Raw genomic sequence first — 25650 nt, forward strand, 5'->3', positions numbered from 1 at the left:
CTCGATGGTGTCGGGCAGAACACTAGAGCCGAAAATAAGTACTAGGTGTTTTGTCTGGATTTCTTTTCCTTCACGCCTCACCTTAATTCGTTTGACACTGATTACGTTCTGATCACTCCACCCCTCCAGGAGTTCCGTTTCAGATAGCTCTAGCAAATCAGCATCCGAGACGACGCCGCGGGTGGTACTCATGGTACGGTGTGGGGTAACCGTAACCGGAATATCGCCAAATGACACTAGATTAGGTAGTTTTTCATGCTGTTTCTCGTCACGAAGCTCCAGAAGGAGATCGCCGCTTGCCATTTTCGACGCTTTGTGACCAGGCCCAAAGACTTCAGTCAGAGATTTCGCTACCAGAAAAGGTGAGATCATTCTCACCGTCTTTCCAGATTGATCAGAGTAGACGACGTGAAAGCGGGGAAAGTTGCATGTTCGATTGCCCGAAAATTGAAAGACTTCGGTGCGCCCTCGTTTCTGAGGGCGATCAGGAAGTTTGGGGACAGAAGTTTCCATGAAAATATATAAAAATTCGGCAACAGCGCCGACCGCCCACCACGGAGCCCAACCAGGGGATGCGGCACAGCTTGCATGCAAGTCTGCACGACGCCAGTCGTACGCCGTCACTATAACCGAATATGGTGTACCCAAGGTTGGATAGCCACACAGCGTTAACCCTTGCCACCAGGAGAAAGGAAGTAAAAAGGAGAGAGAAGGAGACAGGAAAGGTCAAAAAGTGAGAGATAAAGACGAAGATTCGAGGAGGGAGAGACAGGAAGAGGCGACTACCGATTTCCCCCGGGTGGGTGAGCCCGAGGGTGCCGTCTACGTGAAGCAGAGGCCAAAGAGGTGTGTTGCCTCCGCCGGGGGGCCTTAAAGGTCCGAACACCCGGCTTCGGCTCAACCCCCAGGATCCCCCTTTCCCCGGACACGGCTAAGCCGCGCACGGCTACACGCGGGAGGTTCCAGCCCTCGTGTGCTCGGGTACGTTGTGTCGCAACACATCACACGCCTGCTGACGCAGACGCCCCTGCGGGGAGGCATTGCGCTTGTTCCAAAGCTGAGTATAACATGTTTGGTCGGGATTTCTTGGTCGTTTCGGCGGATGACTTTTCTTTGTACTTTGGTAAAATTTTGTGCCTAGAAACCTTCTAGCAATTCCTCATCGCTTGCCAAGAAAGGCTTCCGTAGATATCACTCCCCTTCTTGCATTAAGTGTTCTGTGAACTGAAATTGTCATGTCGCGTCGCCAATACTGGTAAGTTCAGAGAGTCTCTCTGCTTGATCTCTAGGATTTAGTTCCAGGAGGAGGTCTCCGTGAGTAGAAAATATAGCTGTAATTGATGGGTCTGCTATAAGGTCATTGATATATATTAGAAAGAGCACGGGTCCCAGCACAGAGCCCTGCGGCACTCCAGAGACAACCTCACATATTATAGATTGACTTTCTTTAACACTAACGAACTGTCGGCGATTTCTTAGAAAAGCTTCGATTTTGCAGTTACCTAACACGACTCAACTTCAACAATAATTTCGTGTGACTAACCGCCATGGAATGCCTCTTTAAAATCTCGATAGATTATATCTACTTGGCCTCTTCGATATAGCACTTCACAGATGAAATGCACTGTTTCCACAAGTGTCACTCTTGAGAGGCCATTGCGAAAACTATGCTGAGACGCACTGAAAAAATGTTTGCTCGTCAGAAATTCTGCGATGTGTTTAGAGGCAATGTGTTCAGGAACCTTGCATGGTGTTGACGTTAGTGCAATAGGCCTATAGCTGGAAACACATATAAGATCTCCGCCTTTTGGTATTGGGATTATTTTACTTAATTTCCAATCGTCAGGTAGAGCCCCCAACGACAGTAATTTTTGAAAGATAACTAAGAGGTAGTTGACCATCCACTCTGCACATCTCATGAAAAATTCGTTAGAAATTTTATCAGGTCCAGACGATTTACATTCTTTTAGATTGAGCAATAGTATAAGTATACCTCGCTCAGAAAGCTGGAGTTCACCTAGAGGAAGGAAGCAATGAGAAGCGCAAAAGTCGTCTACTTCTCCATTGCCTGTAGTAGAGACACTCGAGAAGAAACTGTTAAGCTCATTTGCAATATCCTCTTCACTAGTAATAAAGCCTTCAGTCGTACTCAGCTTACAGACTGTCTTTTTATCTTTTGTAAGGCGCCTCCAGAAATTCCGGGGTGAGTCTTTAACGAACTTTTGCATTGAAACACTAAAATACTTTTGTTTTGACTTCTTTATTCTATCTTTCAACTCTTCCTTGAGTTCAGATCTAAATCACGCACATGTTTCTATCTTGTTTTCGATCGTCGTATCTTCCTCTTCAAATGGATAATTTCGCGTGATATCCAGGGGTTATGCATACGTTTCTTTTTTACCCTCAAGGGCACAAACTGTGTTCTGCATTTGTGTAAAATGGCTTTAAACATTAGCCAAACTTTGTTTACATCCATATTTTGTTTAAGACAAAGCTCCTTAAACCGTTCAAAAGAAATACCCAATTCGTCAAGTATAGCCGTATCATCGGCCAGATTGTAGCCCCTGTAAGTCGAAACACGTCTGGATAAATTCCGATTTTGCTACAACGTCAGTGTTATGCCAACGGCGGCATGATGAAAAATTCTAGGAAAAATCGCAACTTTGTGTGGCCGGAGGAACAAGTTAACACTGAGAAATATAAGGTCAAGGACAAATTTGCCGGCTAGCTGGACACGAGTGTATTCATTGAAAATTTTGGGAAGACTGTGCGAAAAACACATTTCAATTAGTGCAGTGGCAGACTCGCATTCCATATTTCCCGGCAACATGCTCTCCCAGTATACTCCAGGAACATTAAAATGACCTGCTGCAATAACGTTCCTGTGCTTTACGCGCAGACAATGCATGAAATGATTCAGTCTCTCGATAGCTGCTACGCTTGTAACAGGTGGGCTATACACTGCACCGATAACAGCTTCGTTTACCGCCCAAAAAATTTTACACCGCGCTAATTTGAGTATCTAAAGGATACTCAAATACTGTATCCCGCAGTCTGCTATCAATGAAAATCGCCACACCCCCACCCCCTCGGCTGCAACGGTCCTTCCTTACCACTTTGTACCCCGGCGGACAGATTTCGTGATCCTAAACTTCCGAGTAAAGCCATGTTTCCGTCACTATCACTACATCTGGCTCGTGCTCGGTCAAAACATACTCCAGTTCAAAGCTTTTGTTTAAAAGGTTACAGGCATTGATATTCAGCAAGTGACACCTGCGCATCTGGTGACGTCAGTCAGATGTTAAGGCACTAGTTTCAGTTGCGTTCGGGTGTGTCTTTTGCTGGTACATTACATAACATTGCTGCTTCATGTCATCCCAGGCGTCAGTGGTGCCCTCAATCTTCAATTTGTTGTAAACATGAATAACTTTGTTCCCGCTCTCCCTATCCCTCAGAGCACTGTTCCAAAGGTTCCGTCGCTTCTGTCTAACATCCTTTGAGTAGTCTTACGTTATTAAAAATACCTGTCCCTTCAAGTTAGCGAGCACTCCGAAGTACACCCTGCTTTTCATCAAAATATTAAGAAGCAGGAATATTGGCCTTGTTTTGCCTGAAGAATATTTTCCAATTCTGTGCAGGCGTTCAAAACCCGTAACAGAAACATTGAGCTTCTCTAGAAAAACTTTGCCAACTAAATCACCTATAAATTTCTCTGATGCTTCATTTTCTGTCTCTGAGAGTCCCATTACGATGAGGTTATTGCTTTGACTGCGGTTTTCGAGAGCTTCGTTTCTTCTGCATACCATCAAAACACGTCCGTCAATCAGAAATTTCCATTTCTGATTGTTCTATTTTCTTAATTAGTTCAGGAATACTAGACAACAGTCTCAATTTCAGCGACTGTTGCGCTTAGGTCGGTCACATCAGTCTTTCACCCTTAAATTTCAGCCAGAATTTGTTTTAGTACCTCTCGTTCAGGACCCGGATTCGTTTCAACGTCTCCGCAATATAACCATTGCATCGTAACATGCAAGCATTCACTGGAAATTGGACAAATGGCTTATGGGCTCGGCAGCATTAGCAAACCAGGAGAGTCGTCTTTGGAACAAGCATAAGAGCGTTTGTCACCAAACAGTGTGAAGAACAAGAGTGCTTTCGTCGGTCCTTTCATCGCGGTGCCACCAAGCCCACTGTCGCCGCAGCGATAGTCCATCGTCGAAAAAACTGGCCCATTTGGTGATACCGATGGCCTCGGTGCTTCGCGCGATGCAGTCGATGCCCGAGTGCGCAGCAGTATGAAGTCGGTTGTTCCAGCGGGATACACTGAAGCGGTCGCACTGACAAACTCAATTTCAGGAAGAAGTCTGAATTCATCCTCGGCTTGCGTTGGAACCGGACACGACAGCAACACCGCTTATGTGAAGAACACAAGTGAGTTTGGCGGTCCTTTCATCGCGGTGCCGCCAAGCCCACTGTCCCCACTTCGATAGTCCATCGTCGAAGAAACTGCCCCATTCGGTGATACCGATCACCTCGGTGCTTCGCGCGATGCAGTCAATGCCCGAGTGCGCAGCAGTATGAAGTCGGTTGTTCCAGCGGGATACACGGAAGCGGTTGCACTGACAAACTCTGTTTCAGGAAGAAGTCTGAATTCATCCTCGGCTTGCGCTTGAACCGGACACTACAGCAACACCGCCTTTGTGATGAACAAAAGTGAGTTCGGCGGTCCTTTCATCGCGGTGCCGCCAAGCCCGCTCTAAAATGCATGGGAACAGAAAAACTCGTTTTCCCAACCATTGCACCAATTTTGATTAGTTATAGGGCAATTTAAGGAACGCGATAAAACTCGGTGACAGTAGGAAGCAGCATTGTTCGTGACTTCGTCAGCGCTTGCACAAAAATGTTTAAAAAGGTATATATTTCAGGCACCTAGACTGTCATATATATATATATATATATATATATATATATATATATATATATATATATATATATATATATATATATATATATATATATATATATATATATATATATATATATATATATATATATACATATATATATATGCACACACACGTTTGCAATAAAGAAAGATGCTTAATTTTTGTAAAATGCACGTAGGTCATCGAAAGCAAAAGAAAGTACTACAAATCACCATGGCATACACCACCAATTAGTGGGTGGGAATTGGTGAAAACATTTGTAAACCAAAGTAACAATTTCATATGGGCTGTAAATTTGTTCATTGAATATTTCTGAATTTAATATTCCCGCAGATGCAGCGTACAGAACTGCGACGTTTGTTTTCTGAAAAAGTAGAGATTTCTATGCTTCATGCTTCAATTATTCTGCAATATACAAATGCTCTATTCTCCAGAAGAAATGTAGAAAGATACCTATATTGAAGGGGGTCAGGCAAGGAGACGCAATCTCTCCAATGCTATTCACTGCATGATAGAAAACAGTATTCAATATATTCAAGGAACTGGAATGGCTTAGGAGGCAGGATCAACAACAAACATCTCAACAACTTTCGGTTTGCAGACGTCATTGTCTTGTTCAACATTGCTCGGGACGAGTTGAAACAAATGATTGAGGACCTTCACCGAAAAAGTGTACGAGTAGAGTCGAATATTATATGTAGAAGATAAATATAATGACCAGTAGCCTGGTAAGGGAGCAAGAGTTCAGGATCGCCAGTGAGCCTCTAGGTCTGTTAAGGAGTAGGTATACCTAAGTCAATTACTCACAGGGGACCCTCATCATGAGAAGGAAATTTACAGACTAAAAATGGATTGGAGTGCATACTGAAGACATTGTCAGATCCTGACCGGAAGCTTACTCCGATCATTGATAATGGAAAACAAAGGTTGTGCAATCAATGTGCTCTACCGGTGCTAACGTATGGGGCAGAAACTTGAAGGCTAACAAAGAAGCTCGAGCACAAGTTAATGAAAGCATATTTAGCGCCAGCAAACAAGGACGGAAGGGAGACGACAACACAACGCGCTATGAACACAGAAAAGAGCCCGACGTACTAGAAATAAATTGTAGCATTGCCATTTGTTGGGCGTGTTAGTAAATTGAAAGCATATTTAGCGCCAGCAAATAAGGACGGAAGGGAGACGACAACACAATGCGCTCACAAGTTAATGACCTCACACAGAGCGATGCGATGAAGAATGTTAGGCGCAACATTGAGAGACAGGAAGAGAGCAGTCTTGATTAGACAGAAAATACGAGAAACTGATATTCTAATTGACATTGAGAGAAAAAAATCAAGCTAGGCAGCACACGTAACGCCTAGGATAGATAATCGGTGGATCATAAGGGTTACAGAGTAGACGCCAAAAAAATGGATGCGAAGTCTAGGACAGCGGAAGACTAGGTGGGGTGATGAAATTAGGAAATTCACAGGCGCTAGTTGGAATCGGTTGGCGCAGGACAGGGTAACTGGAGATCGTAGGGAGACCCCTTTGTGCTGAAGTGGACATAACATAGGCTGATGATGACGATAATGATGGCCAATGCTCAGCAATTTCTAAAAAAAAAGAACAGTCAACCCTCTAATTAAAAGTTCAACTATATAATATAAATCAAATTTTGCTTCATGTATGAAATCCAACAATTTTAATTCAAAGCTCATCAAGAGCATTTCTGCGTTTTACATGTATTTCAACCGGCTAAATCGGAACTGGCGTCGAGCTAAAGCTACCGCTTACGAAGGTTGTTCACCTTCCCGGCTATTAACGTCATCCTCATGACCTGTTGGAGACAATGCAGCAAGGCTGGCGCCATGCAAGTGAGGTCGGCAGCTTTTGCAGCAGCTGGCTGTTCTGCGGCACCTGCTGTTGTGATGCTGATGGCAGGCGCTCACTGAGGGCTGCTTCTCAAACAGGCGCGTTGCCTTGGTGTTTAACAGCCCAAATTAACTGTTGAGCTGACTGGAGGAGCGTATAGTAGCGTTTTTCGCACGCTAGATCGCGCTTTTTGTTGCGAATTTTTTATCAACACAAATCAAATATTATTGTATTGTTCTATTGGGTTCTGATTTATTACTTAGTTATGTTCTTGCACAGATGTTCTGTGCATGGCGAGAAAAAGAGGTGAGCGAGTCGCACATTTCGTTACAGGCACCTCCCATGCCCGCGATAAATTCAGCAGGGACAATCATTCGCTTGTCGAGACCGCCAGGGGGCGCGAAGTAGTACCAACGCCCTCACTTCGCGCTCGGCATTTTAAGGATTTTTCACTGGTGTTTCGCTTGAAAACGCCCGGAAAACTTTACCACCAGCTTCACGAAGCTCCTAGGAACACCTGTACGCCACCCAAGTGGACCTACGACTGCTTGGAAGCACAGGATTGTTCCAGACAGCTCGTCACCACGAGAACACTAAAGTAACACCAACGCGGCCAGTCGACGGCAGCTTCACCGATGCCAGGAATGCCTAGCCACGGCACTCGCCGCGGCAACCGAGCGAGAATCCCGCCACCTGCAACAGAATTAGATAGCAGATGACCAAATGGAGCAAGTTCACTACTAATACGACTCGATGAGTCAAGAGGCTAACAACTCTCACTCCCTTGAAGAAAAGAACGCTAGCTGGCAGGTGGTGAAATCCGCCGACCAACGTAAGCAAGAGGCATTGCAGCGCAAATGCGGCAATGCATAGCCCCAAAACCAATTTCAGATCAGCACGTCAACCTATAAGAAATTGCCTAAACTACCACCATTGCCGAAGGACGATCACAAAATTGTTATTCGCCCGAACCAGGGCCTCCCTTGAGAGAACATTATCACTCCCATGCTTGCACAAGCAATCATAAAGACATGTCAAGCAAGCTTGAAGAATGACCAATTCATCCTTAGAATCAACACTGGATCAAAGATAGCGATCCTATCGACCAAACACGAGGAACTTCCGGAAAAAGCATGCCTGATACGCACGCTCGTACTGAACGCCAGGGCCCAGGCCGTCCGCGCCTACGCTGCAAATGGAGACGACACTCTAAGAGGGCTCATTCACGGTGTACCGATGAACATCTCTACAGACACACTCATGGCCCACCCCTGAGTGAGAACGCAAGGGGTAGAGATCATCACTGCCCGAATGACTGGCACCACTAAAAGTGCAGCTATCACCTTTTTCGGTCCCACGCTACCTCGAACAGTCCGCTATCCCACCATTCAGACCCACAATTCAAGTTTGCAAGGTCTGCCGAGAGAAAGGACACCGCACGGACGTCAGCCCGCATCCGGACTGCCCTATTTGCTGGTTGTGTGGACTAACAGATCCAACAGATGTTCCAACCCGTGTGCTGTTAGTTGCGCCTCATGCGGGGAGGCCCATCCCACAGGGGACCCAGCTTGCAGAAAGGGACTTACGCCACTGAAACCTAGACAGCCACAACAGGAGGCCAACCACGCTCATAAGACCCCTCAAGACAATAACAACCACCCACAGAGGACGAAGAACATTTGCTGGTTCTCCTCTGAAGAGGAAGAAGTAGCCTACAAGTCGGGCGATGACAAGCACCGCTACCGATCGCACTCGCGATCCCTGGGCCGACGACCCCAAACACCGCCAAGGAACAAGGCACAAACACCAACTCAGCAGAACCACCACAACAATTCGCCAGAAGAAGGTGGCCAAAGCATCGGTGGGAGCCACGGACACACTGAACAGACACCATCGGCCAAGATAAGCTGGGCGGAAGTACCGAACCTGCCTATACTACACCCATAACATAATACGTAGAATATGAAAGAGTAATCACAGAAAACAAACAACTTAAATAACGCATAGACAGATATGAAAGCAAAATAGCCTACCTCGAAAAGCAGCTGGCCCAGCTTATGGGAACCACAAGACCCATAGTCCAGGCTACACAACAGCAAATAATTAGCCCAAACAAAAGCCACCAGATAATGCGCAGACACAACCGCAACCTACACCACCTCGAGATACTGTAGTTCACACAGGGACACAGCAACCAGAAGCAAACCTCACGGTACAACAACTACAGCTAATTCAACAACAAATACAGCAGCAAACTAACATACAAATGCAACAGTTATTGGTAGAATTTCAGGAAGTAAAGCGATTATACGTTCGTGAAACCCTTAACAAAGAATCGAAGCGTAAACGTAAGCGCAGCAAACAGCCATCCCAGGAGTTCGATGACAAAAGCATGCTAACCTTGCACGCTGACAGCACAACCATCACCTCTTGTCATGGCATATAGGCGACCACGACCAAAAGGTAATCTCACAGCATGGTTCTAGAACTGTCGTTTCTTGCACAACAAACACGCTACACTCACACTATACATACAGGCGGCGCTGATTCTTCCAGACATAATCTGCCTGTAAGAAGTGGGAGCTAGGCCCAAAGCGATTACGGGCTACAAACTACACGTAGATCCAAACCACGCGACGGTAGCGACACTTGTCCGGAAGGAATTGGCAGCGACATTCACCACGGTACCACAAGAAGACAGTCCACACTACATCGTGGCGATCGGGCCAGCCAAAAAGGGACGACCGAAGCAGGTAATATGCAACCTATATAGTCCCCCGCAAGACCGGAAAGCAGAGTTTGGCCACATCTTCCAACACCTGAGCACCATGCTTCAGCCAAGCGACCGCTTAATCATCGCAGGGTATTTAAACGAATGGTACACGACATGGGGATATGCTAAAGACAGCCCCAAAGGTACGAGAGTCCTAGATGCGATACGGCGATATGACTACACACTCCTCACGACACCGGTTAGGCCGACCCGTAGGGAAACAGCGTAAGCAGGGACACCACACCCGACCGTACAGTCACCAACAATGCCATAGCCATGCGCTGGAATGTGTTAGACGACACCCTAGAAAGCGATCAAAATATGGTGAAAATAACCAACGAAAGAGCTCAACTACGACACCCGCTCGGAAAGGCCAAACTTACTAACTGGACTAAATATCAAGAGCAACAACAAATAGAAAATAGGCCCAAACCAGAAACAATAACTGAATGGACTCACAACATCAAGGGCATCTATGATGAAAACACTAAAATATATCAGACTATGGTAGAGATCCCCGCCCTTGGCAACTACTTGACACACCTGTGGGAAGCTCGTCGGGGCGTCGCAAAAGGTGGCGCCGACAGAATATAAACAGAAAGCTCAGAATCCGAATAGTGGAAATTTCAGTTCATTTCATTGCATTTATTTACTCTCAAGGCCGTACAGGGATTACAGAGAGGAGTGGCAATAGAAAAAAAAGAAACAAAATTACTAATTAGGAAGCACATGGTCACAGATAGCCGACTTGAACACATCGTGGTCTGTGATAGTGAAGATCGATGCGGGAAGGCGATTCAAGTCTTGACTTGTTTTCGGGATGAAGTCTTCGAGGTATACATTGCTTTTTCACTGAGGCAACCCAACCTTCATTCGATGATCAATACGGAATGAAAAATGGCTCGGTGGCGAAAAAAGTGTTATATTTAGCTCATTATAAGCGTAGTATATTTTATGAAACAGGCATAAGCGGAAAATTCGACGTCCAGTAGAAAGGAGAGGTAGTTCGAGCTTTTACTTCATGCGAGAAACCCTGGCTAATCTATAGTAGTTACAGAGGATAAACATAACTGATCAGTTCTGAACCGATTCTATGAACTGTGTTAACGAGCTAGTGTACGGGTCCCATATCGATGAAGTGTATCGAGTTTAGAACGCACGAGTGCTTTATATAGTAGTAGTTTCAACGGAACGGGAGCGAGGCGATAATTCCGCTGAAGAAAACCAAGGGAAGTGTTAGCTTTGTTAATAACATGGTGGATATGCTTCTGCCATGACAGATTATTATGAGCGCCTAATACTGTAGCTGTCGACAAACTGAAGAGGGGAAGCTTTGAGATCATAGCCCTGAGAAATGGACTGGTTAATCTTTCGAGACATGCTCATTGCTTTACATTTGTTAATGTTTCGTTTCATAAGCCATGAAGGAGGAACCAGCAAGATAGAGAGAGAGAGAAAAAAAAACTTTATTTGGTTCCTTCAAGGATTTAGCGTCTCGAGGTCTCGGTCGTCTTGGGCGCCGGCGACTTGGAGCCTCTTCCGGCAAGGGTGGGCCCCTATTCCAGGGCTCCACTGAGCCTAGCTACCTCACTAGCGTGCTGCACTAAGGCCCTTTGGGCCGTGAGCTCGCAGCTGGTAAGCCGACTCTCCCATTGCTCCGCACTCGGGTTATTGTGTTGGTGGAATGATTTATTGTGTTTACATTCCCATGTGACATAATATAGTGTGGGTGTGGCCCCACACCATGGGCAGGTGTCTCTGTATTGTGTTGGGTACATTTTGTTTAGGATGTATAAATTTGGGAAGGAGTTTGTCTGCAATCTGCGCCAACTCGTTGCTTCCTCCTGCGTTAGAGCTTTGTGCGGTGGGGGATATTTGGATCTCGTCCCTCTGTATAAGTTTAAGATTTCTGTGTATCCTCCTTCACAAGCGTGTGGGTGATACTCCGGGGCGCGCGACTGCTCTGCTCGGAACGCGGTCTCTCGAGCTAGGCTGTCTGCCCTTTCGTTAACCTCTATGCCTGCGTGGGCCGGAATCCAAATTAACTTGTGTGTAACGTTCCTCTCGGCGAAGTTGGCTCCGCCAAGAATTCTGAGGGCGGCTTTGCTAATCCTGCCCCTCGTGTAATTTCTGCACGCTTCCTTCGAGTCTGTTAAGATGTTTCGAGGCCTGCCTGTCCTATATCCTTCTACTGCCGCCAGCGCCACGGCAATTTCTTCGGCCTCCGCTGTGTCGGCTGCCTTTGCCGTCGCACATGTGATCAGATTTTCGTCGCCGTCCACCACCACCGCCGTGGCCGTGCGCTTCCCTTCTCGCGGGTACGTGGCAGCATCCGTGTGCACCGTGTTCTCTAGTAGCGCTAGTGTCTTTTCCACCTATTCGGCTCGCGCCTGCCTTCTGCTCTCGTGGAGGTTGGGGTCCATGTTCTTAGGCACTGGCCTAACGCTTATTGTTTTTCTTAAGCAGTCGGGCACGTCTGCGTATCTATCCACGTGTCCGCTCGTGTCCCGCCCAGCCTAGTCAGGAGCGCTCTCCCTGCAGGGGTGCTTTTGAGTCTGGCGTTTTGCGTTTCCAGCAGGGCTTCCGCCAGTTCGCTGAAAGTGTTGCTGATGCCCAGTTAGAGCAGTTTTTCGTTTGACGTGTTTTTTGGCAGATGGAGAGCCGTCTTGTATGCTTTCCTGAGTATCGTGTCCGCCTGTTCCCTCTCTCCTTTGGTCATCGCGTGGTACGGTAGCGAGTAGATGACTCGGCTGACGACCAGGCTGCCGACGAGTTTGAGTGTGTCTTCCTCTTTCATGCCGTATCTTTTTTGGGAGACCCTGTTGATCATCCGGCCCACCTGCTCCGTCACTTTGCTCAGCAGGCTGATGGTGTGGCTGCATTTTCTGCTGCCCTGTAGCCACATGCCCAAGAAGAAATTTTATTTAGCTCAGATTGAAGGACGGAGAAGACAGACTCATTAGAAATTACGCGGCGTAGAATGCAGCCGTCTGCAAAGAGCCTTATGTTAGAAGTAACAGAATCAGGCAGGTCCATAATATAAATTAGAACAAGAAGAGGCCCTACGACTGACGCCTGAGGAACACCGGATGTTACATTGCATGATTTAGAGTCATAATAATTAACAGAAACGTACTGTGTTCTATTCTGCAAGAAACATTCAATCCACTTAAGCAAGTTACAATGAAGATGGATTGTGCTACGTTGTAGTAAATGTAGTCGATGTGAGACAGTATCGAATGCTTTCGCGAATCACAGAGGAAGCACACACACAGAGGAAAAATTACAGGAAACCAAAAAAAATCACAGAGGAAGCAAATGCATACGCGAAAGAAGTCTACCATAACAATTGGCGCACATTGTCTGACTCTTTAAGAGGGGCAATAAGCACGAGAAAGACACGAAATATCCTACGAAATTTCTTGGACCCGTGTGCCGAAATGACTGAAACAAACGCTACCCTTCACCGAATAGCCGGGGAATTTCAAGGGGCTAGATCAGTTAATACAAGAACTGAAACATTGGTACGCGGGAGAACGCGAGGGAGGCGCAATTCCGATATCGAGTCAAGAGTACAAAGGAGCACCCAACCACGAGATGGATTCACCCATCACTTTTGCGGAGCTGTATCACTGGCACAAAGCTTGAAAAGAAATACAGCACCCGGATTTGACGGAATTACAAACGCCATGATACGGAACCTTAACACTGGCACATTACAAGCCATCACAGACCACTTCAGTCCGGAAATCTTGACACCGAGTGGAAAACTACCCACAGAATGAACGCTGGCACAGATCCTACTCATATCCAAATCAGGAAAGTGGACAAGCCTTGATCAGATACGACCAATCTCACTGACATCCTGCATGGCAAAATATTTGAAATAGTTATACTCGCTCCTTTCCAACGGTCCAACCATCTATGTACAGATTCAGGCAAGGAATGTGTGCCCAGGACATGTTCTTATTGCTCAAAGAGGAGGTGCTTAACCCGCCTCCAAGTAGCCTCAACAACTTACTCCTTGCGCTCGACATCGAAGAAGCCTTCGACAACATCGCACATTCTACCATACTAGACCGTCGCACAGCCATTGGATGCGGGAATGCTTATTGCACTATGTTTCTGCATTCGTTGACAATCGCAAGGCACAGATTGGCATGGCGAGCACAATCTCGCCACCATATGACCTCCCACTCAAAGGCACGCTCCAGGGTTCCATCTTGTGCCCATTCCTTTTTAACATCGGCCTCCAGAAACTAGTTCTACAACTGGAGGATCATACCAAACCTAGGTTCTGCCTTTTACGCGGACATCACACTATAGGCAACTAAGAGCTGCTATGGAGAACCGCAAGATATATTGCAAACCGCTATATAGACAAGACTCAAAGCAACTTTCAGGCAACACGTATGACCCGCAGTCCCAACAAATCAGAATACCTGCAAATAAGACCCCCGCCCACCCAGTCCAATCGTGCGCCCCCCCCCCTCACCTGATGATTGCCAGACAGGGCATCAACAGGACCCCGGTAGCGGGAATCCTGGGCATGCACGTACAAAAAAAATAGCAATGTAAAGAAGGCAATAGACAAACTCAAACACTGTCAAGAGTAGTACAACCCGCATAGCTAGAAAAGCAAAGAATAAAGATGTGGTATAAAATTTGTTAACAAGGATAATTGCTTTAGAAAGGCTGGCCAACGTTTCGATAGGAGGACCTATCTTCGCCAAAGGCGGCCTCGTCATCCTCGGAATGTTAGTTTTAAAGGGTTAGCGCAGTGACGTCACGTGCGGGTGTTGTCGGTGGCGGTTGTTTATAAAGGGAGAGACTTCACAGGTAATGAGTCACCCGACATCTGTGAGCTTCGTTCCCAAGACGAGGGCAAAAGAGCGCAAGCGCGGGAAGGCGGGGAGAAAAGAAAAGAAAGAAAACAGAAAAAACACGAGGCGACACCAAGACGAAAGAAATAAAGAAAGAAGGGGGTATGGGAGGGCGGATTCAGGGGTGTCGTTGGCCGCATGTTTTTGTGGTATTAGAAGAGCCGGTCAGGCGGTAAGTGTGCGAGTACCAATGAAGACCCCCCCCCCCCAAACAGATGAGCTGAACGAGTGATTTAGTAGCATAGCAGCAATGCGTCGAGTAATTTCGAAAAAAATGAGAGGGTGACAAGGAGTCTGCGGTGCAATGTATGGTGTGACTGAAAGGCAGCGGCATGGTTTTTGAATTAGGATTAGCCCTAGTCGTTCAACGTAGGTGCCGTTACGGCGGCATCCAGAAATGGCGATACGCTGGCTTGAGGCGCCGTAAAAGGCATATTGACATCTGGCACTTCGTATTGTGTTGGAGACGATGTTTCAACATATATATTAAAAAAAAGAAAAGAGCGTGGAATCCAAACCGGAATAACAAATAGGAGGGTAACGTGCGCAGAAGCCAGCGGGGGCAAGTGTACATGGGAAAAGAGGGTCGTACAGTTCATATAAATGTAATAACCTAAAAAAGTATAATAAATTGGGTAGTAGGCAGTAAAATTTTTTGAAATGGAAGAGCAGGTGAGGTTAAGAAATAAGGTTCGCTGGGGGCATAGTGTGTTTTTTGTCTTGGTTGTCGATATGAGAATTTCAGATTTAAGTTACCGCTTTTAAACGTTCTAAGTTGCCACGTGCTAAATTAATTCCCGTCCGGTGTAGGCAGTTAAACTTGTGTATGAGGTACGGTTCTGTATATTTCCTTTCGCGAGGTGAACCTAAATTTGTTGTATATAGAGCCTTGCTTTGCCAAATATATCATCATCATCATCAGCCGGGTTACACCCACTACAGGGCAAATGCCTCTTCCATACTTCTCCAACAACCCCGGTCATGTACTAATTGTAGCCATGTCGTCCCTGCAAAATTCTTAATCTCATCCGCCCACCTAACTTTCTGCCGCCCCTGCAACGCTTCCCTTCCCTTGGAATCCATCCCCTAACCCTTAATGAGCTTCGGTTATCATCCCTCCTCATTACATGTCCTGCCCATGCCCATTTCGTTTTGTTGATTTCAACTAAAATGTCATTAATTCGCGTTATGTTAGGATTAGGAACATGTTAGCGTTCTTCCAAGATTCCGGTACGCTCGAGGTCCTGAGACATTGCGTATGCAGGGTGGAGAGTTTCTCTAGAACAATGTGCCCACCATCCTTCAACAAATCTGCTGTTACCTGATCCTACCCAGCTGCCTTCACCATTTGCATAGCTCCCAAGGCTTTCTTTATTTCTTCCGGCGTTACCTGTGAGATTTCGAATTCCTCTAGACTATTCTCTTTTCCATTATCGTCGTGGGTGCCACTGCTACTGTATAAATCTCTATGGAACTCCTTAGCCACTTGAACTATTTCGTCCATATTAGTAATGATATTGCCGGCTTTGTCTCTTAACGCATACGTCTGATTCTTGCCAATTCCTAGTTTCTTCTTCACTGCTTTTTGGCTTCCTTCGTTCCTGAGAGCATGTTCAATTCTATCCACATTATAGTTCCTTATGTCAGCTGTCTTACGCTTGTTGATTAACTTCGAAAATTCTGCCAGTTCTATTGTAGCTTAGAGTTTGAGGCTTTCATACATTGGCGTTTCTTGATCATATCTTTCGTCTCCTGCGATAGCTTACTGGTATGCTGTGTAACGGAGTTACCACAGACTTCTATTGCACTCTTTAATGATGCCCACAAGATTGTCGTTCATTGCTTCAACAATAAGGTCCTCTTCCAGAGCCGAATACCTGTTCTGTAGCTTGATATGGAATTCCTCTATTTTCCCTCTTACCGCTAACTCATTTATCGGCTTCTTATGTACCAGTGTCTTCCGTACCCTTCTCAGGTCTAGGCTAATTCGAGTTCTTACCATTGGTCACTGCAGCGCACCTTGCTGAGCACGTCCACATCTTGTATGATGCTAGGGTTAGCGTAGAGTATGAGGTCTATTTCATTTCTAGTCTCGCCGTTCGGGCTGCTCGACGTCCACTTTCGGCTATCCTGCTTGCGGAAGAAGGTATTCATTAACCGCATATTGTTCTGTTCCGCAAACTCTGCTAATGACTCTCCCCTGCTATTCCTATTGTCTATGCTATATTCCCCCACTGCCTTGTCTCCAGCCTGCTTCTTGCCTACCTTGCCATTGAAGTCGCCCATCAGTATAGTGTATTTTGTTTTCACTCTACCCATCGCCGATTCCACGTCTTCATAGAAGTTTTCGACTTCATGGTCATCATGACTGGATGTAGGGGTCTATACCAGTACAACCCTCATTTTGTACCTCTTCCGTAGTTTCACAACAAGACCTGCCGCCCTCTACCTAATGTACCTGTATGTTACGTGCTATATCCTTATTAATCAGGAATCCGATTCCTAGTTCTCGTCCTTCCGCTAAACCCCGGTAGCACAGGACGTGCCCGCTGTTTAGCACTGTATATGCTTCTTTTGGCCTCCTAACTTCACTGAGCCCTATGATATGGTAAATATATGACCATGTTCATTACGGTGGCTCGCTAGTGCTTTAGATAAATTGTGTTTTGTGTCCGCGCGGTGTCCGTTGAGTCTTTAATGAATTTGTTGTCCAGTCTCACCAAGGTATTGTTCGCTACAAGCGGCACATTCTAGACAGTAGACTACGTTGCTTGATGTGTATGTGAAAGCCGAAGTTACTTTGTGTGCGTTATTTGAAGCTTTACTTTTTACTGTAGTAGTAGCTTGAAGATGTTTGCATGTAGAGCACCTGTGGCGGCCACAGGAACTGGTTCCCAACTTCCTTTCCATCCTTTGTTTGGCATGCACAACAATATTTTAAAGTTAGTGTTGCGTCTGTAGGCTACTCTGGGTGGGTCGGGAAAAATCTTAAGTTTCTGGTTGCTGGTGGTATCACACGTTCATATCCGTCTTTCGTCTGGACTAGGACGGCGCCGTGGCCTAGGCTACTGGCGTCAGTGTGCATTTTGGTATCGGCGTGTTCGTCGATATGCGCGAGTACGGGCGGCTACTGCATGCGTCGTTTTATTTCTTGAAATGCGTCGGCCTCTGGCGTTTCTCACTGGAACTCGACATCACATTGGGTTAGATGTGTTAGCGGCTCAGCGATGCGGGATCAGGCCTTGACAAACCGCCTGTAGTAGGCGCACATGCCAAGGAATCTACGCACTGCCTTCGTCTCTGTAGGCTGCGGGAACTTTGCGATGGCAGCTGTATTCTGCAGATCGGGGCATACTCCAGATTTGCTTAGCACGTGGCCTAGAAACAGAAGCTCATCGTGAGCAAATTGGCACTTTTGCGGCTTTAGGGTGAGCCCTGATGACTTGATTCCCTCTAATACTGTCGCAAGCATCCTAAGGTGATCGTCGAAATTGCCGGGGAAGACAACGACGTCATCCAAGTTAACAAGACACGTCTGCCACTTCCATTCTGCTAATACCGTGTCCATGACGCGCTGGAACGTTGCAGACGCCGAGCATAGTCCGAATGGCATGACTTTGCACTTGTAGAGGCCTTCTGGCGTGATGAAAGCGGTCTTTTCGCGATCTCTCTCGTCGACTTCTATTTGCCAGTAGCCAGACTTGAGGTCCATCGACGACAAGTATTTAGCGTTGCGGAGCCGATCCAATGCATCGTCTATCCGTTGAAGCGGGTATACTTCCTTCTTCGTGATACTGTTCAGTCGACGACAATCGACGCAGAAACGTAGGGTTCCGTCCTTTTTCTTCACCAGGACTACAGGAGATGCCCACAGACATTTCGACGGCTGGATGATGTCGTCGCGCAGCATGTCGTAGACTTGATGCCTAATAGCTTCACGTTCTCGCGTGGAAACTAGGTAAGGGCTCTGGCGGAGTTATCGAGCGCACCCTTCGGTTATTATGTGATGCTTTGCAACTGGTGTTTGGCGAATCCTCGAAGACGTCGAAAAGCAGTCTTTGTATCGTAGGACAAGACTTCTGAGCTGTTGCTACTTACCCATGGTGAGGCCTGGATTTACGTCGAAATCTGGTTCGAGATCTATGCTCGTCGGGGCAAATGCGGCAGAATCCGACAGGACAAACGCATTGCTGGTTTGGAGAAGTTCCTCGATGTACGCGATCGTCGTGCACTTGTTGATGTGCTTGAACTCCTGGCTAAAGTTTGTCAGCAACAGTTTCGTTTTCCATACGTGCAGTCGAGCGATCCCTCTAGCGAAACTAATTTGAAGGCCTAGCAGTAGGCGTGGGTTACCATCGATGACGCCTTCTACGTCGGCAGGTGTTTTGGTACCAACGGAAATGACAATGCCAGAGCGAGGCGGGATGCTGGCTTGACTTTCGAGCACGCTCAAGGCATGGTGGCTACGAGAGCTCTGCGGCGGTATCGCTCGATCTTCCGACAGCGTTATCGACTTCGACTTCTGGTCAATGATTGCGCCGTGTTGGTTTAGGAACTCCATGCCAACAATGACGTCGCGTGAACATTGCTGAAGGTTAACGAAGGTGGCAGGGTAAGTCCGGTCATGAACGGTGATTCTTGCCGTGCACGTTCCAGTTGGCGTGATGAGGTATTCTCCAGCTTTCCGAATTTGAGGGCATTCCAATGCAGTCTTAACTTTCTTCAAGTGGGCGGCGATGGGTCCACTCGCGACGGAGTAATCGGCTGCTGTGCCTACTAAGGCGGTGACTGCGTGGCCGTCGAGATGCACGTCGAGGTCCGTGATTCTTTGTCTTGCGTGACAGTTGTCTTGGTGTCAGATTACGGCTGCGTCGCGTCGACCTGTGGCTGGTCAATGGCGTCGTCAGGTTGCCTTTCGTCAGCGTATTCTTTGCTTCTGGACTTCTGCGGGACGGCGCGTGTCGTTGTTATGTCGTCGAGGCAGTCTCTTCGGCGTCTTCGTCGGCGCCGGAGGATCTCGACAGCTCGACGAACTGCAACCGCACCTCCATCAGTTGCTGCTTTTAGTTTTCCGGATATGGGCTCGCAGAGCGGCACCGGGCTGTGATAGTGTTGTGTCGGCGCTGCGGCGACAGGTAGCGGCCTGGTGATGGCGAACGGGATGGTCGTCGAGGGCTCCACTGAGTGGCGGCGAGGTAGTCGGCGATATCGCGAAGTCGTTCGCCAAGCTGTTGTTGCGGTGCGTTAACGGCGAACCCCCGGAGTCCCATCTCCTGGTATGTGCATCGACGGTAGATGTGACCCAAATCTCCACAGTGGTAGCACAGCGGACGGTGGTCGGAGGAGCACCGAACGCTGGTATGTCGTCATCGCACTCCTTGTCTTTCGCGCTGTACGTTATTTTTGATCATGAATTACCAACTAGCTCAAGCAACCACCCTAGTCAGTCTTCCTTGGAATGCTGCGTGGAGTGAAGGGCTAGCGTGGTGGCGGCGGGGGTGGCGGCGGACGACGGAACTGCGTCGTCACTGGCCCCTGCCGTGGGCGCGGAGGGGGCATGATGGCGGGCTACAGCAGCGTATGTCATCACTTGTGGCTGAGCCTGTGGCGATTCAGGGGCTACTCCGAGATGTTGTTGGAGCTCCTCACGGATGGCGTCGGCAATTGAAGCCACTTGAGGCAGTGATGAAGCTCCTCCCGGATAGCCTCGCGCGGATCGTCGGTGGCAAGTGACTGAACTCCGGCGTTGTTTCTCGAGTTGGTGCGGCGGTTGAATTGCCGGTTCCGCATGTCCAGTGTATTCTCTATGCTGGTGGCCTCGCGAAGAAACTCGTCGACGGTCTTCGATGGGCTTGGTACCATTCCAAAGAAAAGTTCCTCCCCAGACGTCAATATGCCTTTTTCGGTGCCTCAACCCAGGGTATCGCCATTTCTGGATGCCGCCGTAGCGACACCTACGTTGAGCGACTCGGGCTAATGCCCTTTGAAAGACCAAGCCACTGCCTTTCTGTCGCACGATACATTCCAGCGCACACTTCTCATCGCCATCTTAACTGCTTCAAAATTACTCGACGTATTGCTGCTATGCTATACAAGTCACTCTTTCAACTCATTTTTTTGTATTTTGTGTTAATCGCGCACTGACCGCCTGACCGGCTCTTTTAATGCCACAAAAACATGCCCCCAACGACACCCCTGAATACTCCCTAACTTCTCGCTTCCCGCACGCCCTCCCATGCCCCATTCTTTTTTTATCTTTTTCATCTTGGTGTCGCCCCGTTTTTTTTTCATTTTCTTTGTTTTCTTTTCTCGCTGCTTTCCAACGCTCCCGCTCTTGTCCCCTCGTCTTGGGAACGAAGTTCACAAACGTCAGGCGGCTCATTACATCTGAAGTCTCTTCCTTTATAGCCAACCGCCACCGACAACACCCGCACGTGACGTCACTGCACTAACCTTTTAGAACTAACATGGCGAGGATGACGAGGCCGCCTTTGACGATGAGAGGTCCTCCTATCGAAACGTTGGCCAGCCTTTCTGAGGCACCTTATTCCTGTTTACAAACTTTATACCGCAGTGTGCTATTCCATCTGTCAGCCCCTTTCTTGATTAAGAAATAAAGATGGAATGACAGAAGTCGAGACATTGCGCCTCGTACAAGCCTTCGTCGTCAGCCGAATCACCTTCCCCTTACCCTTTCAAGCTACACGCAAGACCGAAATAGAACACTTCTACAAGCTCATGAGAATCGCATACGAAGCTGTACTGCAACTTCCGAACTGGGCGAGCACAGACAGACTCATTTCGATCGGCATAAATAAGACATATCAAGAACTGGCCGCCACCACGCTAATCGCGCAAAGAAAATGAATCAACAGCACACATCAGGGCAGAAAACTACGGCGAAGACTAGGATACCAACTCACCCTCCAATACTGCCAAGACGATATGGTCATCGTGCCGATGCACCTACGGGCACGTATCATCGTGGAACCAGTCCCCAAGGATATGCATCCGCTCTACAGCCAAAAGCGGCGGCAAGCGCGAGCACGAAGACTCCTCCAGAGAACGAGCGATCGTGATACCTTCTACACCCACGCTAAGCTTTACTCCACACCCCTAAAAACCCTAGAAAACAGGTATACGCAATGGCAGTAACCAACCAAAACAAGGTGGCGTCCTGCGCGTCAGTATAACCAGATCAAGCGCCACCACGGAGGCAGCAGCCATAGCCCTCGCAATAAGAGACGCAGGACGAAGGGGTCGCGCCGCATACAACTAGACGCATTCACAAGCTTCCTGTTGGTTATACCTCAGAGGCACACTTCCCAGATGCTTCACTGATATCCTGGGCCCCAGATTGATCGAGGATCATGCCGTCGCTTGGTGCCCAGGGCAGACGGGCCTGGGGGGCAAGATGGATGCGAGCTACGTAGCTCGAGGACTTGCTGGCCGAACCGCACAACCCTTCTCGGGACCCGCTTCAGATTACCATGAATACCCCATCACTAACCGGCAGATTTTGGAGGACCAGCGCCTGACCAGACAGAAGGGCGCTCCTCCCCATTCCAACTTAAGCAGCCAAGAAGCCAGGCACGGGCTCCGCCTTCAAACAAACACATACCCGCATATATCACGACTGCACGCAATCTTTCCGGAGGTATACACAACCAGGATATGTGCCTGGTGTAACGGCCCCACAGCCACACATTACTTACCAGTGTACGGAGCGTTCAGCCCAGGCAGTATCGAGGCTGGTGAGCTCATCACAAACACTCACGAACTGGTCTGGGGAGGGACGGCTTTACGAGCTGGCAAAGGGAAACCAACTGGCGGCCCTGGACCAGGCCCGGCGAGCCGCTATGGCCAGTGGGGCTCTACAAGAAGGCTTCACCGGAGATTAACCACATGGAGTTCTTTCTGCAATAAAATTTATTCTCTGTCTCTCTCTTCGCTTGTCGATAAATGCGTCCGTGGCTTAATGGTTTCATTATCAGGCTTCTGTGCTAGAGTTCCTGTGTTGGAATCTTAGGTAGGACAATTTTAATGATGTTTATTTAATTATTTATACCAAGTGCATTGTCGAAAATGACGAGTTTACGAAGTCACAAAGCTGTTTGAAGCCAAAAAGGCGAAGTTTAGGCAAATCCATGTACTTCTCATAATTCTCATGTTGGTACAAGCGTTCTCATTGCAGTTCCCGTAGACACTAGCGGCAGAGCTCCCTCTAGTAATTAGGGTACGAAACTCTATGCTATACCGTACTAGACGTATCGGTCAGCAGTCGACGTGAATGGACGGTCGAAGTACACATCAAAAATGTGATGGTCAAGTTAAACGTAGACACGGGATACCAAGCTACGCTTTTGCCCTTCGCGCTTTACGGGAAAATGTGCCCGAAGCCATCATTAAGTCCAAGCAGTGTGACCCTCAGGTCTTATGGCGGCGGCGTGATAAAACACTTTGGTGTCCTCAGGACGGAAGTGCAGTTGAAAGACGGAAACAGCGTTTGCAACTTCTTCGGGGTACGCAAAGGGAATCAAGCAATCTTTGGCCTACTAGCATGCGCAGACCAGGGGCTTTTGCCACGAGAATTTCACAACGTAACGTAGAATATTTCGGATAAAGTTATTAAGTCTAACAGCACGCGTGTACCTTTGGCTCTACGTGAACCGCTTCGGGTAGAACTAGAACGCATGCAGAGGGTAGGGATAATCGCTGAAGTCGCAGACGCCACTGACTGGGTGAGTGTTCTCGTTATCGTTCGCAAAAAAGACGGAAAGATTCGAGTGTGCATGGATCCTACAAAGATAAAAGAATACATAAGGTAAGAACACTACGAATTGCCAAGGCGAGAACACATAGAAGCCCAGCTTGCAGGGGCAACCGTATTCTTCCGACTTCATGCGAACTCGGAGTTCCATCGAATACCATTGTACGAAGAAACGTCCAGGATTTGCACTTTTGCAGCGCCTTTCAGTCAATATCGTTTCTTCAGGCTCCCTTTCCGTATTTTGGAGGCATCTGAAGTGTTTCAGACAACAGCGAACGAAATTTTCGACCCGCTTCCCGGCGTAAAAGTGTACGTAGACGACATGCTAGATTGAGGCACCTCCAGACAGGAACACGACAAATGCCTACGGTTGGCGCTACAAGCAGGCGAACAGGCAGGTCTTACACTTATTCCTGCGAAGTGCACAATTGGTCATTCGGAAATAGAGTTCATAGGTGATGTTATCGGTGCATAAGGTATAAAACCTAGCCCTGCAATACTTAAAAGTATGCTGCAAATGACCGCTCCTTACGACAAATCAGGTGTACAGCGAAGGCTCGGGGTTCCAACCACTTTGGGAAATTTTACCGACGCTGGCGCAAAGAACGACACTTCTCAGGAGCTTTACCAGGCAAGACATCGCTTTCGAATGGACCGAGAATCGCGCGAGCGAATGGAAGCTGCTATGCAGCAGCATGATCAAACAACCGCTCCTAACAATATTTGACTCGGAAAAGCTGATAAAAATCTATTGTGATCCGTCAAAGAAAGGGATCGCCGCCGCCTTGTTGCAGTGCCATAACAACGCATGGAAACCTGTGGCTTACGCTTCTGAAGTGCTCACCGGCACTGAAAAGCGGTATTCTCTAATAGAGAAGGAGGCAATGGCTATCGTATAGTGCTGCGAAACATTCCACTACATCAACTACGGCTGCAAAGTTACAGTGGAAACAGACCACCGCCCACTAATTGCCATCTACAAAAAAGCACTTGGTGACATGCCGCCGAGACTGCATCGGTTCTTTCTGAAGCTGATGCGGTATGACATTACAATGTGCTTTGTTGCAGAAAAGAAACTTCTGCTCGCAGATTTGCTATCAAGGGTCTTCGTGAACGATGATGCGAGCATCTCGAGTGATGACGTGCAAATTCATGCTTTTAGTATGGTTTCCTCCCTTGTTAGCCACGACACGTGGAAGAGACTGGCAGGAGAAACGATGAACGATACGTATATAAGGAGCGCTTTAAAATGTTTAAGCAACAACTCTCGAATTGAAGGGTCGCTCATGTCGTCCAAGGGCGAACTGTCTGAAGTTCAAGGCATCCTGCTCCAAGGCTGCAAGGTTATAATGCCAATTAGCTTGGGACAGGGGATGCTAGAAAGAATCGATCGCGGCCATAAGGGAATCAACAAGAAAAAATTCAGGGCACAACCTGTTTTATGGCTTGGAATAAACTCCGACATTTAGGCGTTCGTTAAGGAGTGCAGTATATGTATGCAATACGCAAATAGCCAACCGGGAGAGCCACTGAAAATGCGCGATAGGCCTAAACAACCCTGTACCGAGTGGGCGCCGACATCTTCTATAATGGCAGCAAATAATTCTTATGTTTATACGATGCGTTGTCTGACTTCCCCAAAGTAGAACTGTTCAAAGCTTGTGAGTGAGGAACGTCATTTAGTCAACCATCTCCATTTTCGCGCGTTACGGCATACCAATGGAACTATGCACCGACAACTGTCCGCAATTCGCAAGTAACGACTTATCTACACTTCCAAAGCGATACAATTTCAAGCATACCACCTCGGGTCCACGATTCCCTCAATCAAATGGTCTAGCGGAAAAGGGAATACAAATTGTAAAGCGCATCCTAAGCAAACCCGGAACTTAAGATTTCTGGTTGGGACTTCTTGCTTACAAGACCACACCTCTGAATTCGGCCGAACACCTGCAGAGCTCCTCCAGGACCGTGCACTTCGCATGAACTTGCCCAACTTCAGCTGCAGTACTGAACAAAAGGTGTACAAGCACCGTCAAATAAAAAGCGCCGAGCCGCTGTTGGTCATACTACAGATGAGTTATGTGGTTCGGGTGAAGAAGAGCTCGTGGGCCCAAAAAGCTAAAGTGTTGCAGCAGGCGATGTTTCCCAGGTCATACGATGTCATCACAGAGGATGCAAGGGTGCTGCGACAAAACCGACGGCACCTGTTGCCACCAGAGAGCCCTTTGCGAGGACACTACCGGATTTCGTCGATGACGCCAGCTCCGACGATTCAGCCACTTCTCGCATCGGTACACCGCAGTCTCGTACGCTTGTGCCACACCTGAGCACCTCGCCGCCGGCGTCCGGGCGCTCAGGTAGTGCCGCACGAATATTGACACGTGTACTTATCTTTATCGGGCGACCACGTTTCGCCGT

The 25650-nt window shown here is 47.8% G+C and overlaps 1 protein-coding gene across 1 annotated transcript in view; it reads left to right on the forward strand.

Annotated features, from left to right (window-relative positions):
- The first annotated feature begins 22846 nt into the window (after positions 1-22846).
- Positions 22847-25650, forward strand: part of LOC142578394 (uncharacterized) — a 128212-nt gene continuing 125408 nt past the window's right edge. The window contains exon 1 of the mRNA XM_075687788.1: positions 22847-22981. Within this exon, the coding sequence (XP_075543903.1) occupies positions 22847-22981 (135 nt within the window). The remainder of the gene's footprint in view (positions 22982-25650) is intronic.

The sequence above is a fragment of the Dermacentor variabilis genome, chromosome 4, assembly GCF_050947875.1.
Source record: "Dermacentor variabilis isolate Ectoservices chromosome 4, ASM5094787v1, whole genome shotgun sequence".
NCBI lineage: Eukaryota > Metazoa > Arthropoda > Arachnida > Ixodida > Ixodidae > Dermacentor > Dermacentor variabilis.